At 37.4% G+C, this 17,339-nt stretch overlaps 1 protein-coding gene across 6 annotated transcripts; it reads right to left on the minus strand.

Annotated features, from left to right (window-relative positions):
• Positions 1-799: 799 nt before the first annotated feature.
• mpv17 (mitochondrial inner membrane protein MPV17) lies at positions 800-16,774 on the minus strand. Of its 6 annotated transcripts, none has more exons than XM_046060250.1 (8): positions 16,629-16,774; positions 15,688-15,769; positions 11,549-11,664; positions 7,930-8,022; positions 5,493-5,588; positions 1,412-1,444; positions 1,238-1,290; positions 800-882 (listed from the first exon to the last, which is right to left on the minus strand). In XM_046060250.1, exons 1-8 carry the CDS (start codon positions 16,722-16,724, stop codon positions 813-815), a joined length of 639 nt encoding a protein of 212 aa, XP_045916206.1. In that variant the 5' UTR covers positions 16,725-16,774; the 3' UTR covers positions 800-812. The 6 variants fall into 6 exon arrangements, with proteins under 6 accessions (XP_045916206.1, XP_045916207.1, XP_045916211.1 ...); XM_046060251.1 differs by having other exon boundaries at positions 15,688-15,766; positions 16,629-16,771; XM_046060255.1 differs by lacking the exon at positions 16,629-16,774 and adding an exon at positions 16,593-16,619.
• Positions 16,775-17,339: the final 565 nt, after the last annotated feature.

The following is a 17,339-nucleotide window of genomic DNA, read 5'->3' on the forward strand; positions in this document are numbered from 1 at the left end:
AGAAAATAATTAAATGACAATTGAATGAATGATGCCTAGTTTCACATTTTGGGAAATACACTTGAACAACACGGTTTCTGCGATGTTTGCTTTAATTTGCAGGTTTAGAGGTTATATTATCGAGGTAACCTTCATTGTTTCATTATCTTCTTTTTAGAAGCCCATATCATTTGCTGACCAGAATGCATTGCATCCTGCAACTGATAAGACTTGGTATTAGGGCGATAGTTACTAGTAGAAGAATATAGATGAAGCAGGTGAAGAGAAAATTAACAAACCAAATGTGTAAATTACATTACTACAAATTCTGGAACTAAGTAATGAAAGATTAGATTCAATCGAACAATATGATGAAAATCTGAGAGAAACCTTTCCTTCATGATAAGAAAAAACACAGTACTATTAACCTGTAACAAATCATCCTTTAACAGTTATTTGAAATGATTAACAATACATTAAATGGATTACAAACCGGTTGGTGTTGAGTGTGTGTGTGTGTGTGTGTGCGTGCGTGCGTGCGTATGTGTGGCTACACTGCGCCACCACTGCCAAATTCCATTTCCATAAATAACAAACTTTCACAGACATTTCTGCAAATGTAAGTTTGACTTTCAAGTGTGAATTTGACTTTCAAGTGTGAATTTGTCATTCAGAGTAGACAAGCACTTTCTCCCGACCTTTATAAGTGACTCAGTCGCAGTTTTACTCATTGGAAGTATCAGAAGACTAAGTAGCATAAAGTAAGTTAGATCATATATACTACAAATTAGTATAAAATAATCATTAAGACAAGCCGGACTTCTGATCATCATTCACATTTTATTGGCCTTCCAGGTCAAGTAGGAATTCCAACCAACGGCAACAATCTGGACGACAGCCAACCTACAAGCCGGAGGAAAATGTTCATGTTTAATTTGGATGCAATTCAAGAGAGTGTTCACAGTATAAAGAAAATGAATATGTGCAAAGTGCAAAAATAAAGTTAATGTAACGCAATAAGAAGTGTTGTTTTGCAAGGACAAAATTCTCTCTTTAATTCTTTAAGATTTGGAACAAACAAGATGGATAAAATAATTTTCAGTGCATTAAGACCCACCTAATGCTTTGAGCTAATTTCATTCTTTTCAGGATATCTACAGGCCAGACAGATATACCTGACTTGGCCTTTCCTTCTTTGCACTTCACATGTCATCAATGCAGCTGATTGTTTGTTGTCAATAAAGCCACGAACCCTTACCTGTGGCGTAGTGGAATGAAGTAGAAATTGGCAATCTGGACTGGGGTCCATAGCTGAATCACAAACAGATGACATTTACTCATTTGATGCACATGTAACATTTATTTTAACAAAACAGATATTTACTTTATATGCATAGTCAATAAAATGGTAAACCATATAGGAAAAACTCACATAGTAATTTGAGATCAGGGCGTCTGTGTAGTCCTGTGAACAAAGTTTTAAAAAGTCATTATGAGTGCCGAGTCACTTTTAATCAAGGGCTGTATTCAAAAAAACATCCTCATGGGCTAAGTGCTTGGTCTAAGAGTGATTCACAAAAGTATTTTAGAACAAAAACTGGTTCCTAAGTCTAAAGAAGTTAGAGGAAGTCCAGAGGACTCCTAAGTTTAACACTTGCTCACAATCATTCAGCTGCAGCAGGAAATGAACCAGGTAATAATGAACAAAAGCATATTTGAATGGAGAGTGGACTGGATTCAACCAGCTTGCCATCAAATCAAAACAATCCAGCTCTAAAACGGACATCTCTCACTAATATTCATCAATACAAAAAGGTAATTGTTCAGACATTTTTTCAACATTTCATTAAGTTACATTAAACAACTCAATAATCTACCATAAACTGCAAATCTATCATCTACCTATCTATCTCCTGTCAACCAATCAAAAAAATAGATGGGTAAATAGTGGTAGTAGAGGGTAAATTATTTCATTTCAAATGGTGTCAGTTCTCTCAGTTCTTCAATCAAAAAAAAATTAAAAAAACAGTAGCAGCTTAGTGAAAAGGTCTTCTGTTACCACCATTTAAGAGGAATACAGTCTAAGGGCTGCAGGTCTTCTGGACATTTGTCTACAGAGTAGACACTGTAAAAAAAAACTAAAAACAAATTAAAAAGCTGAAGCTGCAAAATGCATCTCTGTTAACTTGGAAGAGATCTCTTTGTTCCACATAAATGTTAACGTTAACATTAACTTGGGAACATTTCAATGTCGGGTGCCTCGTAGGATAAAAAAAAAAAAATACTGGCTCTGATTTTAGACTGAAATGAGTATTTGAAGAATAATACAAAAACTTTTTGTTCATGAGTTGCTGTTAATTGAGTTTGTTTTGATATTAAGCGTCTGTAAAGAAACGTCTGGCCTCCAGCAGTGAACAGTTGAAACTGGCAGTGGTGGTTGAAGTGAGAGATGGTGATGTGTTGAAACTCCAGTTGGTGGGGAGTTTCATTCCAAAACAATGCCGGATGGAAGTTGTGTAGCAGATGGCCAAGTAATTGTTGAGTAATTGGTAATGATCGACATCTCTATCAACCCCCTATAGATACACTATATTCTAGTCATTTATTGGCAAAATGCTTGGTGGTTGATTAGGCATTTCCTAGCGTCTTGGTGTTTGTGCTACGTGGTTGCTGTGGTGTTCTGGATGGTTGTCGGTCTCTCCCGCTCTCCATGGTGTTGAAACAATCAACTCAACTACACGTCTCTGTCCATTGTGCTCAAACATTTCTTTCCCCGAGTGCGAAATAACAGCCTATTTACTATATAGTTTCTGTTCACCATTTTATTCGAGTGTGTGAATTCTGAATGAAATTTATGCTGCCCTTAACAACAAGTATAGCAATTGTATTCTGTATACTATAAATTGTATATTTGCAGTATAATCTATAGTGTATACACCATATTCACATCATACTGCTTATTCTGTATCGTCTTACTATTGCCATTTCTTGCTCTCATATACACACACACAACACACACACATTACTCTGCACTTGTCTCAGTTAATTTAAAGTTGAATCTAATCTAAAGGCAAGAGTTGTACAGAGGCGGCCATCATCCTGTCCAACTTCCCTTTCAAAATCACACATTACAATAATCGTATTACTCATGTGAAGCATGAAGTTTTTAAAATGTAAAAATGTACGATTGTTTTTGCTAAATGATCAAACAAAAGGTGATGGATGTGGGCTTTGGACTCCACGGCAAAATATGAAACGTGAAAACACAAACAAAAACTCCCTATGTCGTCTACTTAAAGGTCACCTCTATATGTCTCGACATAAAAACAACGAGCCAATGTTCCAGTTACAATCTTTTTTTCTGGTTTTAACGGTGAAACTGTTTTCTAATTATGGTCAAACAAGCTACTTTGCCACCTGAGGTGAAATTACTGCCGCTGTCACTGCGTCAGAGACACGGCAAAATCTTTGCTCCCACACTCTGCAGAAGTTGGGACCTTTCTCGCTCTTCCAGGGGTTTCTAAGATGGTTGTAGGTTTACACAGTAAGTATACAAGAAATGAACACACTTCAGTGTCTTCTACTTAGCAGGAAATTAGATTTTGCTTAAATAAATCTATTTTAACAATTAATTTTTTTTTTTTTTTAATCAAACAACTTAAATGGGTTCTCAATGGAAAACTGACCAAAGGAAGTAAACTCAAATGTATCAGTACGGATACAAAACATACCTGATTTTTGAATGTGCTGTTGATGTAGGGCTGGACAATAAAACAATAATGATGATTATCGCAAAATAATTTTCCTTAATATAATAAATGCTCAAAATATCTTCAATGAATTTTTGATTAAATTCATTTGAACAACAAATTAGCACATAGTATTTCTATTAAAATATTCATTTTGTTGAAGACAGGTTAATCAGTGTTGTTCACTTCACCTGTCAGTGGTCATAATGTTATGGCTGATTGGTGCATGTGAGTGCACAACAATTGAACTGAGACAGTGCAAAAATCAGCTGATGGAGTTTAGGGTTTTTTTTCTGTTGCAGGTAAAAACAGAAGACAGGTACGAAACAGGTAAACCATAATTGGCAAAGTCATGATTAGACCTGTGCGTGGCTTCAACAATCAGAGCGGCTGTTTGGTCAGTGGCTCCATTTATTTTCCTCTCACATTTCCTCAGTGCCAGGCCTGGTTGTAACGAGCACATTTGTCATTTATTTTCTGTCCTTTCTGACATTTACCAGGCTGGCCTTTCAGGTCCACGCGCCTCCTTTGGTAAATAATTTATGGTGACCAGGCGCACGTTGGGTAAGCAAGGCAGTGGCGGACGTTTGAGCAGCTGGCACAAGATGACAGTTAGCTTTGACCTGCCATACAAATACAAACACGCATATGTATGAAGGTATGAGTCACTCCAGCTATTTCCCAGCCTCCCCACTTGTCTCTTCCTCCATCGCAGGAAATAGTTTCTAATAATAATGAGAGGTGAGTGTTGAAGGTCAGATACTGTACCTCCAATGAAAACCAAACTTCCTCTCCGTGTACTCTCATTTACCTGGGCTCTGTTCATACAGACAAAAACACTGATCTGGAATTTAAATAAAACCCACTTTTTTTCTTTGTTAATTCAATATTTGCTTTTAAAAATCTGTTTTCAGTGACATTTACTGTCCAAACCCATTCCTCCATCAAACACTGACCTTTCACCTCAAGTGGAGATCATTTTGACCCACAGTCCAACGGGTTTTTCCAGGTTCAACTAATCAACATCACCCAGCATATTTTCAACTGCTTATTTCAGGATGCAGGGGGACTGGGACCTTTCCCAGCATGCACTGGTGGGAGGCAGGGAGACAGGCGAACACATACTATACCTAATTAAGAGTGTCCAGTCCACCTAATAATTATCTCAATATAATTTAATACCAATGTTCAGTAAATATTTGACTTTATTCACTTGAATCATACACGAATTAGGACTTAAGAATTTTTTTATTAAGATGTTTATTTTGTTGAAAAAGGACAGAAGAAAAGCTTTTACTTACTTTTACTCGTGCATATTGGTTGACAAATATTTTATCATAACTGTTTTGAATGTTCTGCCTCAGATTTGTGAAGCGATCCCCTGTTTGGCATCAAGTGTTGCCCATAAAGAAAAGTTTAAAACCACAACTAACCATCAGGTTTCTTCGACTTTCATTCAGGAGCAAAAATCAGCCTTTAAACTCGAAAAAAATAAAGATTTAAGACTTATCGTGATAATTATCGATATCGAAAGATATAAATGTTTATCGTGATAACACTTTTGGCCATATCGTCCAGCCCCAAGTCCACCTAACTGCTGGAGAAACTTCAGGGAAAAATTCGAACTCCCCCAACAAAGCAAGAAAGAGGGATCATATCCACAACCTGTCTGCTGTGAGGACCGATCGCTAAAACCGTTGACACAGAGGGTGTAGCGCAGTCGGTGACACACCGTGATGTGGCAGTGAAATAAAGCGGACTCACCCTCTTGAGCTTGTTGACGTTCTCCTCCACCGTCAGTCCATTCAGAGCACCGGAGATACAGAGAAAAGCTCCCAAGAAACACGGAGCAAAACAGATCTACACGGAGACAAAAATCAACTTCAACTGGGGAGGAATTTTTAATCTGAAAAACTATAATAGGATCGAGAAAAACATCATTAAAATCACCTTAGTGGTAGTTAAATATTTTCTAACTGGGTTTAAGGACTGTTAACATTCACTATTCATAAGTGAAGCTACACTTTGTCATTGTATATAAGCATTTTAAAGTAAGGTTTTAATATTGCTCGTACGCGTGTTCGCTTGAACTCATGAGCGAGCATAATCCAAAACACAACCACTTTCATACAGAACTCCTGCAATAAACGCAGAAACACCAGCATGCAGGCTGTGGCTTTTCACTCAGACACGTTCAGGCTCTGTTACTTCATCAAAATGTGTGACCTTTCAGATTCTGTGACCTAAATGGGAGGTTAAGCGTCAGAGGCTTTGACGCTGTGAAGCAGTTTGGTTAGGTTTAGGCACCAAAAGTACTTGGTTATGGTTAGGAAAACATCGTCGTTTGGATATAGTCACAGAATCTGATAGGTCACAGATTTTGGTGTTAAGCTAACGTGACTTTCTGTGCTTCTCCAGCTTTACTATTTTTACTCGACATTATATGAACCCGTTTGGTCTGATGGGCTTCAGCACATAAACCTTTATTGTTGTTTTGTATCCTTACGTGGAGCCTGTGTTTTGCTTTATGGTGTTAGTGGACTGCATGTCGCAAGCTGCAGTGTTGTCGCTGTAGTCTGAGAGAGGCTTGGGAGCGCGCACAGGGCTGAATCCGACCCAGAGTCCCCACATTTATAGCAGAATAGTGGCTGATGCAAGCAACAGAGAAAACAGGCGTGTGCGTCATTTCTAAGGGAGTTTTGAGCCCACTGACAATATGGCAATGAAAATTTGATTAATTTCATTGAAAAACTTGCATATAGTCCCCTTTAAGAACATTTTATTAATTTTTTAAATGTCTGGTAAGGGAAAAATAATCTGTGGCAATAGATTTTGTTTTACCTCCTGTCAATTTGTGTGACCTGGCAGTGTGATTGGTGATGAAAACAGAGCAATAAATGCGTAACGTTAGCGACATGAGACCTTTGTTGTGATCTTAACAAACCAAATGCAAACAAAAAGTGTCTTAAGGATCAGGTGAAAGAAAACGATCCTTTTTGTGACTCCACCCTCAGTGTAATCAAGGTTCTAATAGAGGCTAAAGAAGAAGATTTGATGCCTGAACTGAAGCAGAATGAATATTTACTGTATAGTGGATTTTCTGCATTTTACACACAAAGGATGGTCAAAGAAAATCTTAAATGACTTTAAGAGACCCTGTTCTCTCTTCAATTGTTTCCTGTTAAGTGAGTGAAAAAATTCAAAAACAACATCCACTTGACTTTCATCTGTCATTCAGGTCTGACACAGCTCCAGCTGACACTTAAATCTTTCAAGTCACCAAGTGGCATTTTAGTAATTACATATACTGAAGCAGAGGGAGCAGCGCACACTGTGACCACATAGCTATTCAAGCGTAGGAGTACACCACCTTTGTATTTGTAAATATTTTAGTAGAGGGAGGGTTTTATGTTCCTTTTACAGCACTTTGAAACAACCGGTTTTGATAAATGGCTTTTAAGTGACTTTTCTTAGAGGAGGTAAATGATTATTCAGGTTATCAGAACTAATTTTGATAATCCACCGATTGTTTAAAGGTACCTATAACTTGTGCATTCACAACTATTTTACAAGTTCATTCAATGTCACACTGTGAGAGAGGAGTCTAATAAAGTTTGCAGTCTGTGTCTGACTGTAAGATATTGATTTTGGACATCAGATGTTGCAATGATCCCTATATTCTTATTATTTTATCTTATTATTAATATTGAACACATTGCCAAATTTGATTTTTATTCACATCTCACATTTACGTTGCTACTAAAAATAATAGGACAACAGATGCAATGAAGGATTTAATAAAAAAAAGTGTTAGGCTCTGGTTGGTGACTCATCCTCGGCGCTCAACAGCTGTATAGAGAGGGAGGAAGGGAGAATCACAGAATATGACAAAATCGGTCAGACCGCTTCGTTCCAAACTCTTGACAGAATTTGACAGCGTTTCTTCCTGTCAGCACGACAAAGAGTCGTCTGCCAGCCTCATATGAGGAAATTGTACCACATTCATCCGGTTAGGCTCAGTTCATTAAATGTGGATGAGCTGAAGACTAACACCCACACCCACCCCAACACAGTAGTATCTGGGTGTATCATTGAGCTTGTTCCCACTTTGTTTATTGGTAGCACTTTGGCTCGTCTTTAACCAACAACAGGTAGTAGAAGAAGAAGAGAAGAAGACTATTCTAGGTGCCACAGAGCTCACCTGGTCAAACAGCATTTTCTTCAATGCAGCACTTTTAGTTCCTCCGACTACCAGCCTGTCCAACACTTTGTACCAGCTGCCGATCACTGGAGCCTTCGTTGTAAAAACAAAAACAATCATGATTATTTTCTTATAAATATGATTTATTTAATGCATTGTTATTTGAAAAACAAATAAAAAAAATTTGATGAACTTGGAGAGCACAAACACGAAACAATCAAACTTCTGAAAAAGTTAAGCACACATAACGCTTAAGAAAAATAACTCACAACTTCACTCCTTGAACATTAAGTATCTGCATGCTGATTGGAGATTAATTAAACTACCAAACTTAATATGATATTAATGTGAGAAAGAACAATACATGATGAGTCATGAAACAGTGTCTTTCTGAATGAATGAGCACACGTGTGTTTATAGAGCTATTTTCAAGGCAAACATCTTTACATCTTCTCTCTCTAATTTAAAATGACGAGGTAGCCGAGTGGCAGAACATAAGACGATTATGGACATAAATAAACTTTGCCTGCGTCGTGGTGATATCAGAAAAACAACGTGCTACTTGAAAGGTGAATTGTGCAGCTGTCACATGACTTGATTGGTGAGAGAAGTGAATTCACAAACATTCACAGAAACACTATGCAACATGGATAAGCATCCACATGCACACAAGAACACAGAAATGCCAGTATGCCACATGCATCCACATGCACGCTCATGCACACACTTATAGAAATATGATTTGATGCTATTGAATGGAACTTTTTCCCATGAATATATTAATTTTCATTCTTAATTTAAATAGTCAGACACCATAAAAAACACATATTTAAAAAATAATCAAATGTCCCATTTACACCTTCATCTCAGGCTTCCAGGTTATACTATAGCTGCCTCATCTTTTCATTTCAGTGTTCAGCGCACAATTGAAATCCACAGACTAAAACTACAACCTTGTTTTAGACATCCGATAAATCAGTCAAAAATAAATTGAATTATTATTTGTGAAATGTGTCATTTTCATGTGGTATTTCAGCTGTGAGCGGGGAGTACTTTGAATTCACCCCATATACAGGTGCAGGTTAGAATATCATCAAAAAGTTGATTTATTTCAGTAATTCTATTCAAAAAGTGAAACTTGGATATTATATTCATTCATTACACACACACTGATATATTTCAAGTGTTCATTCCTTTTAATTTTGATGATTATAACTTACAACTAATGAAAACCCCAAAATCAGTATCTCAGAAAATTAGAATATTATGAAAAGGTTCAATATTGAAGAGACACCTGGTGCCACACTCTAATCAGCTAATTAACTCAAAACACCTGCAAAGGCCTTTAAATGGTCTCTCAGTCTAGTTCTGTAGGCTACACAATCACGGGGAAGACTGCTGACTTGACAGCTGAGCAAAAGACGACCACTGACACCTTGCACAAGGAGGGCAAGACACAACAGGTCATTGCTAAAGAGGCTGGCTGTTCACAGAGCTCTGTGTCCAAGCACATTAATAGAGAGGCGAAGTGAAGGAAAAGATGTGGTAGAAAAAAAGTGTACAGGCAATAGGGATAACCGCACCCTGGAGAGGATTGTGAAACAAAACCCAATCAAAAATGTGGGGGAGATTCACAAAGAGTGGACTGCAGCTGGAGTCAGTGCTTCAAGAACCACCACGCACAGACGTATGCAAGACATGGGTTTCAGCTGTCGCATTCCTTGTGTCGATCAATAGATTTTTGGGTTAAACAGGTGAAAAGGCTGTTGCAATAATCCAGGCGTGATAAGATGAAGGCGTGTAAAATGGTCTCGTGTCCTTAAAAGTTAACATAGTTAACATTTTTGCTATATTTCTAAGTTGATAAAACATGATTGAACAAGCTTTGTGGTGTGCTTCTCGAAATTTAAATTACTATCAAACCAAACACCAAGGTTCTTTGCCACAGGCATAATGTGATTTACTAGGGAACCAGCAGATGGCAGTATTTGATTTGCCATCTGCTGGGACCCGATGACCAGGATTTCTGTTTTGTCTGAGTTCAGCTGGAGGAAATTATTTGACATCCATTTTTTAACTTCACAAAGGCAGTTGTTAAGTGAACTCAGCATTCCAGGGTCTGTGGATCTGACGGGCAAGTATATTTGTGTGTCATCAGCATAAATATGAAAGGAAATGCCATGTTTATGGTTAATATGTCCAAGGGGAAGCAGATACAAGGAAAACAAAATGGGTCCTAAGACCGACCCCTGAGGCACACCATATTTAACTGGACAGAATGAGGAGACATAGTTGTTTACACACACAAAACTTCCTATTTGACAGGTAGGATGAAAACCATTCTAGGGCAGTACCAGAGATCCCCACCCAGTGCCTCAGTCTGTCTAACATGGTGTTGTGATCAATGGTGTCAAAAGCAGCGCTAAGGTCCAGGAGTACCAGAACTGAGCACATGCCTTCATCAGCAGACATTAAAAGGTCATTGGTGACTTTAAGCAGGGCAGTCTCAGTGCTGTGGTACTTCCTAAAACCAGACTGAAACTTTTCAAATATTTTGTTATTTTCCAGTACAGTGAGCAGCTGTTTGGACAGAATTCTTTATAGAATCTTTGCAATAAAAGGCAGTTTTTAAATTGGTCTAAATTATGTGGGAGGGAGGGATCTAAACCAGGTTTCTTTGAAAGTGGGTTCACGCAAGCTGTTTTAAAATAATCAGGGACACAACCAGTAGATAGGGAGCTGTTGAAAACAGAGATCAAATGGGGCCCAACAGAATCTATTACTTTCAGTAAAAACTTTGTAGGTATTATATCAAGTGGGCTGGAGGACACTCTCATTTGTGATACTGTTTTTAAAAGCTCAGACAAGTCGATGGGATAAAACTGGTTAAAACTGTCTTGTTGCTGGTGAGGAACCTCTGAGTAAGAGGCCACGGGGGTAATAGAGGCTCTGATTGACACCACCTTATTGGTAAAATAAGATAAAAACAATTCATCATCATCATTACTTGTACCAGCTGAGGCACAAGGAGGGGTTGGGTTTACCATCTGGTCCACAGTCTTAAACAGAAACCTGGGATTGTGTTTATGTGTAGCAATGAGTTCAGAAAAATAGTGTGTTCTCGCATCCTTAACCATGTTATCCATGTAGTTAATTAATAAATCCTTCAGACTGAGGTAATGGACTTGGAGACTGGATTTTTTCCATCTGCGCTCTGCTTTCCTGCATTCCCTTTTACATGCTCATACTTTTCATGTTCATACTTTTCAGTTGGCCAACATTTCTAAAAATCCTTTTCTGTATTGGTCTTAATATTCTAATTTTCAGAGATACTGAATTTGGGATTTTCATTAGTTGTCAGTTTTAATCATCACAATTAAATGAAATAAACATTTGAAATATCACTCTGTGTGTAATGAATGAATATAATATCCAAGTTTCACTTTTTGAATGGAATTACTGAAATAAATCAACTTTTGGATGATATTCTAATGACCAGCACCTGTAATTAAAGAGTTAACTTTTCTTCATGTTTTGTGAATATTTGGACAAGCGTGTTACATGTATGTTTATCATTTTTGCATTAATAAAAAGACAATTAGTCAAAAGGACAACTTACCACGAAGAAGAAACCAATACTCATCATCTTGGCCGTCCGCCGCACGTTGTGATTCACCAATCCTCTTCTCTCAATCAGCTGTTGGGAGAGGACATCACCGACACCCACTAAAGACCCTGGAGAGTAAACGGGAGACAGATACTGTGTATCACACCACTGAGCATGATCCTACAGCCACTGCTTTTATTCTTTAATATTCTTTTAGAATTTGTATTTCTCAACAATTTCATATTTTTTTTATAGGCTTATGTCTATTAGTATGCACCTCGTCACAAAAGCATATTCCATGTACTATTTTATTCATGTGGATGATATTTACACAGTAGCTACAAGAGATTCTGTATTTACATTGTATGTAGACCATAAATCCAAGTAGCCAAGTGGGAAAAACTGCTCATGTCTGTTACTGTGCAATAATTATGGCAGCTATGATATTTCCTAGTCAGTCAAAAAACTATAAGTTTCCACAAACTGTTGCCAAAATAGCTGCAAAAGCCACCATCATGTGTGTTATAGTAGTACAGTTATCCAACGCAATCAATGCTGCTAATAAAAAGGACAAAAAGCCTACACTTCTGCTTTAACTTCGACAAGTCACCACAAACACATAACATGATAAAAAAGGCTAATTTAGGCTAAATGACCATTTATTTGACTTGACTATGGTGCTAGCAACAATAGTAATGATGTTTAGCATCGATATAATGCTAAATGTTTTTTTAAGTCAACATTGGGACATTTATTATTCCTTTCTTCTGACCCAGCATGAATGTAACATTAGCATCAAGAGACAAAAGACATTTCACGTTCTGATGAAGAGAAATGCAGCCAGAAAAAGCGGAGGGGGATTAAAGGTCTGATGACGGATTATGATGCTGCTCACATTATATCATATTTTGTCTTGTTAAGGCAGAAAAAGCACAGGTCTAATTCACTGAAAAAAACAGCTGCATTCCACTTTGCTTGTTCCAGGTTCCTGGTAGTGTACAATACAGTCACACTGCCTTACTGGGACACTTGATGGAACTGAGCCATGGTTTGAAAAAAATTAAGTCAAACTGTCTGCATAGAATAAAGGTCTATTCCAGTGGCATATACAGTTTCAGCTCGTTCACATTTAATGTGCCACCTCAGCGTATAACATGCTGCAAAAAGGAGGCACTCTTGTGGAGACCAGCCACTGTCTTTTGTTGATAGAGTTTCCTAAAGTTTTAATTTTACTGAGAACACAATTATCCGCAATAATTGTTTTTTTTGGCTACTAGAAGGCAAAAAAAAACAAACACTCTGCAACAACTTTGTCAGACACACAGCAAAGTTGTTCGCATTCATCCATTTACGAATCCAGCTGTAGTACATTTCGGAGGGAAATATTTTATTTTTTGCTTGAATATATATCTGACTAGTTACTTTGCTGACTAAGATTTTACTTACAAAACATATGAAGAGCTTTTATGCATCTTCATATGTTTTGTACGTATGACATATTTGACACACAGCAGTATATAAAATAGCTCACTTAGCTCCACTTCAACCAACTACAACAGTAAAATGTTAATTACACATAACACTTACATACATCTACTTAAGCCATATTTTCATTGCGGGACTTGTCGTGTGTGGTATTGTTACTTTTACTTAAGTAAAGGATCTGAATATTTCCATCACCGTCCAGCAACACAAGCATTTATTTGGAGTAGTTTTTCTGTCCACCTGGTGAATATAAGTCCAGTTTTCATTCTCCTATTAGATTTTTTTTGGTCTCCACCAAACTCCTGTGGGAAATGTCTGTCTCTTTAGCTGCTAAATACTCCACAATGTTCACCAGCTCGTTTCTAACTGTGCAGGTCTGCTGTTTGGTGCTGAGCAGGTAGCATACAGTGGGGGTTGGTGAGAGGAATCCAAACAGTCAGTCAATGTACTCTAAAACCAAATCTCCAGACTCATGTCTACATGTTGCACTAAACAAAATCACAGCTGTCAATTTAACTCCTGTCAGGATGATATTTGGTTTATCTGTGTAGTTTTTTCCCCCTTAACTCATAAAAAGACACATAAAAACACGTTCAGCAGGTGGAAAAAGCAGCTGTAAAACCCCACTAACATAATGTCACCCACTGCTGCTCACATACCATAGTTAAAATTGACAGCACACTAATAACAGACCCAGCTGAACAAGAGGTAACCTTTCCTTAAAATGTCAGGGGAGAACTAATAAGGGTAGTTAGGTGACAAGGTGGACACATACAAGCATGCACACACACTCGTCGAACAGAAAATGTCAACTGTACACCTTCAGAAGAACAAACGCGAACATTTCCTTTGCGCACTTTTACTCAAAGACACCTTGATGAGCAGTAAAGCACTAAGAGAAGGGACTGAGTGGACTTAAAGCTCCTGAGCTTCAGTCTGTCGCTCAACACTTCACTTTATGATGATAAAAGAACCACTTCTATTAACCCCTCCCTTGCCCCACCCCCACAAACACAGACTCAAAGGTCTCAGGGGACTGATGGAGGGAAGAATCGAGGGGTGGACTTGTGCAAAGAAATATTCTAACATCAAACTTAACACCTCAAATCACACATGCATCATAACGAATACGTTACTCCTCAACACAAAGGTTGAATCTCACGCAGAGTTGCAAGATTTTAATTAAGTCACCCAATCAGAGCCTCTAACCTGCCCAATCCTCAAAACTAGCCAATTTTAAAAATTATTTTAAAATGCAGCGGAGTTGGTTGGAAAACCAGTTCCAGAAAAGTATTTTAAGTGGCTGAATACTGACCACTAAAATAAAATTGCATCTAAATATGTTTTAATTGTGAATTATACTGAAGAATAATCAGCAAAATGTACTTCAAGTATCAAAAGTAAAAAGTACTGATTAAGTAGAGTGGCTCCTTTGACAGTGTTTATTATAGAATATCAAATCATGTTGTGGTTCATCAATGTGGAGCCAATTTAAGATTATAATATACATATATACAAACACACATTTTTTATGTAAAAACTAACCGTGTCAGATTAATGCAGTGGAGTAAACATTTCCCTCTAAAGTGCAGTAAAAAGTAGCAAGTGGAAATACTCAAGTATGTCAAAACTGTATTTAAGTCTAATACTTGAGTAAAATGTACTTGTTACATTTCAGCACGGCTAATAACAGCAAAGTCTTCAGAAAAAGGAGCCTCTATCAGACAACTGGTGAGCATTGGCTCCATCAAGTGGTGATTAAATGGTAATGCATTGGAAGAAAGTACTTCATATTTTACAAACATCAAATACTAAACAATTGCTCAATTGATATTTGGACATAGGAAGAGTTATATCTTGCAGTAACAACATGTTCAGATTCATAGATACAGAACAGCTCTAACAGGCCCGCTCTACTGTCACTGACTTTAAGAAGGAAGTAACTTCAAGAATTTCTGGGTATTTATGGTCAAAAAGGTCAAAAGTTTCCCCTCAGTTTGTTTGAGAAATTGCCTGAACTAAAGGCTCCAGCTTGTCATATTATCATAAAGGCTAATTTGTTATTTTCATTATTGATACATTGACTGCTTATTTGTTTAAAACTAAAAGTTACTCTGTATGATTGTTTTATGATTCAGATGGCATCCGTTTAATTGTTTTTTTGAGAACACATCCTACACATAGTGACTTTATTGACAAAAGTTCACAAGTTGCCATCTTATATTTACTCATTTTGACTGACAAACAGTCTAGAAGAAGTTCTACATTTACCACATGAAGGAAAAGAAAAGCTAGGAAGTCCTGAAATTTGATAAATTGTAATCAGCAAGGGCTTCATGCTTAGTCTTTATCATTCTCAAAGCCGACAATGATTAGACAAAAAAAAATAAAAAAATCTTGGTCACTGGGTTCAAAGACCTTTCCTCTTTATTGATTCTGAAACTACCTACCCTGTAAACTGGAGCAAGGCTCATGAAATGTGACCAGCAGATAAACATTTTAAGCTTAGTCTTGTTGAGTTTAAAAGTGTAATAAATAATCTCTACCTCTTAGTTGTCTAGTTAAGACAGGCTAGTTTGTCTGTCTTTTGAGAATTACTTTTGCATCTTCAGTGAAGACATTCAGTTGTTGACGAAATGCAGTGGGTATGAAAAAGTTATACCTACCAGCAGTCACTATCTGCACTGACCACGGGTATTTGGTCATCAACATTTGGTAGGATTTCCACAGGCCTGCCATTCTCCCCTGCTGGGAAGAAATAAAAGCACATAGTGATCATCACAAAGGGACATTGCAAAAACGTGATTTTCCATTAACCTAACCAGTCCAGCGGCAGGCAATGTGACTCAAATCAAGCGACCCTGCTAATAAGTTCCGTTAAATTGTCTATTATGGATTGTTGACTAATTGAATTAAACTAGTCTGCTTCTTTTAGGCCGAGTTGGAGGCAGCAGTAAAATATACTTCCGTACAGAGATATGCCCATTTAACCTATAAAACCTAAGTTAAGTTTTTACAGTGCACGTTTTTGTCCAATTAAGCAACACTTTGTAAATGTTATAAAAAGCACTCAGACATTAACTGCCAGTTACTGGATGAAATGGCAAAATGTTACCCGTGTGATATAAAGTTAAATGTTATTCATCTGTGAATTATATCAACGCCGAATTGAAGGGTTACTTCAATTAATTAACCCAAATACAAGAATCAGGTTCTAACAGATACGCAGAGTAACACACATCCAAACACATTTTAAATTGTCACGTTTTTAAACGCAGTTCGTCGCAACGTGGCTAAGCTAACGGTGACAGTAAATCCTCGCAGCAAATGCATGTTGCGTCTTAGCCGACGTTACCAGCGTTAAGCCCATGGTAAAGACAGGAGGTTTCAAGCTATGCTAGCTGCAAGTCTGTGACAACTTAGCAAACACAAAACTTCTAACGTTGTTATTCTATGTTGTCACGTTTCCACACTGTTCAGAAATATGACCGAAAGACAAATGAGCTGCTGCAAACTCACAAACATAAGCATCAATGCATGCACCTCAACTTTAACGTCTATCAATACTCACTATAGTTCAATTCAATGTGAATTAACACGTTCATACCTGTTTAAGGTGCCCGGCTCCACAGAGCGAGCTGTCGGTGATGCCTTCAAGTATCCGCACCGGGTCGGATTTTGCCTTCAAAAATTCACATTTCATCCAGGCACATTATCTTTGTTAAATATGACAAATTAAAGCATTATTAATTTAACAGATTAGGGAGGAAGATGAATGCTTGCGTTGAAGCCAAATATAAACCTTTTTCTGGAGCACTTTCAACATTAATGAGATATAAACAAATCTAAAAAAAAAAAAATCAATCAAAAACAAAATAACTCCCAAGATCTAAACCATGTCAAACTACTTTCCCTCAACAATACATGTCAATAACAAATTACTGCATGGTCCGGTCTATTTGGAAATGTCACTACAGTAATTTATTGATTTAGTTCAACACAATTACTGACAAGCACAACCTTAACGGAGTAAATTTGCAGATAATTTGGCATCTTTCGTTTACACATAACAGTAAGAAAGAAAGAAACAAACAGTAGTTTGTTAGTTTTGTGTCCTCGCTTGATAATAGTCTTGTAATAATGTTAAGTGCATGAAGCTACAATGTTGAGTGAACAGCACAAAGTACAAAAGGTTTCCCACAACCATGGAAGGCAGCATAAGAACTGCAATGTGCGTCACTTCCGCTGTAAACAAGAGTCTGCTGCCCTCCTGCGGGCAACGCCAGTACGGATAAAACCACATAATCTAAACATTTAA

Source organism: Micropterus dolomieu, linkage group LG10 (assembly GCF_021292245.1).
Source record: "Micropterus dolomieu isolate WLL.071019.BEF.003 ecotype Adirondacks linkage group LG10, ASM2129224v1, whole genome shotgun sequence".
NCBI classification, from domain to species: Eukaryota; Metazoa; Chordata; class Actinopteri; order Centrarchiformes; family Centrarchidae; genus Micropterus; species Micropterus dolomieu.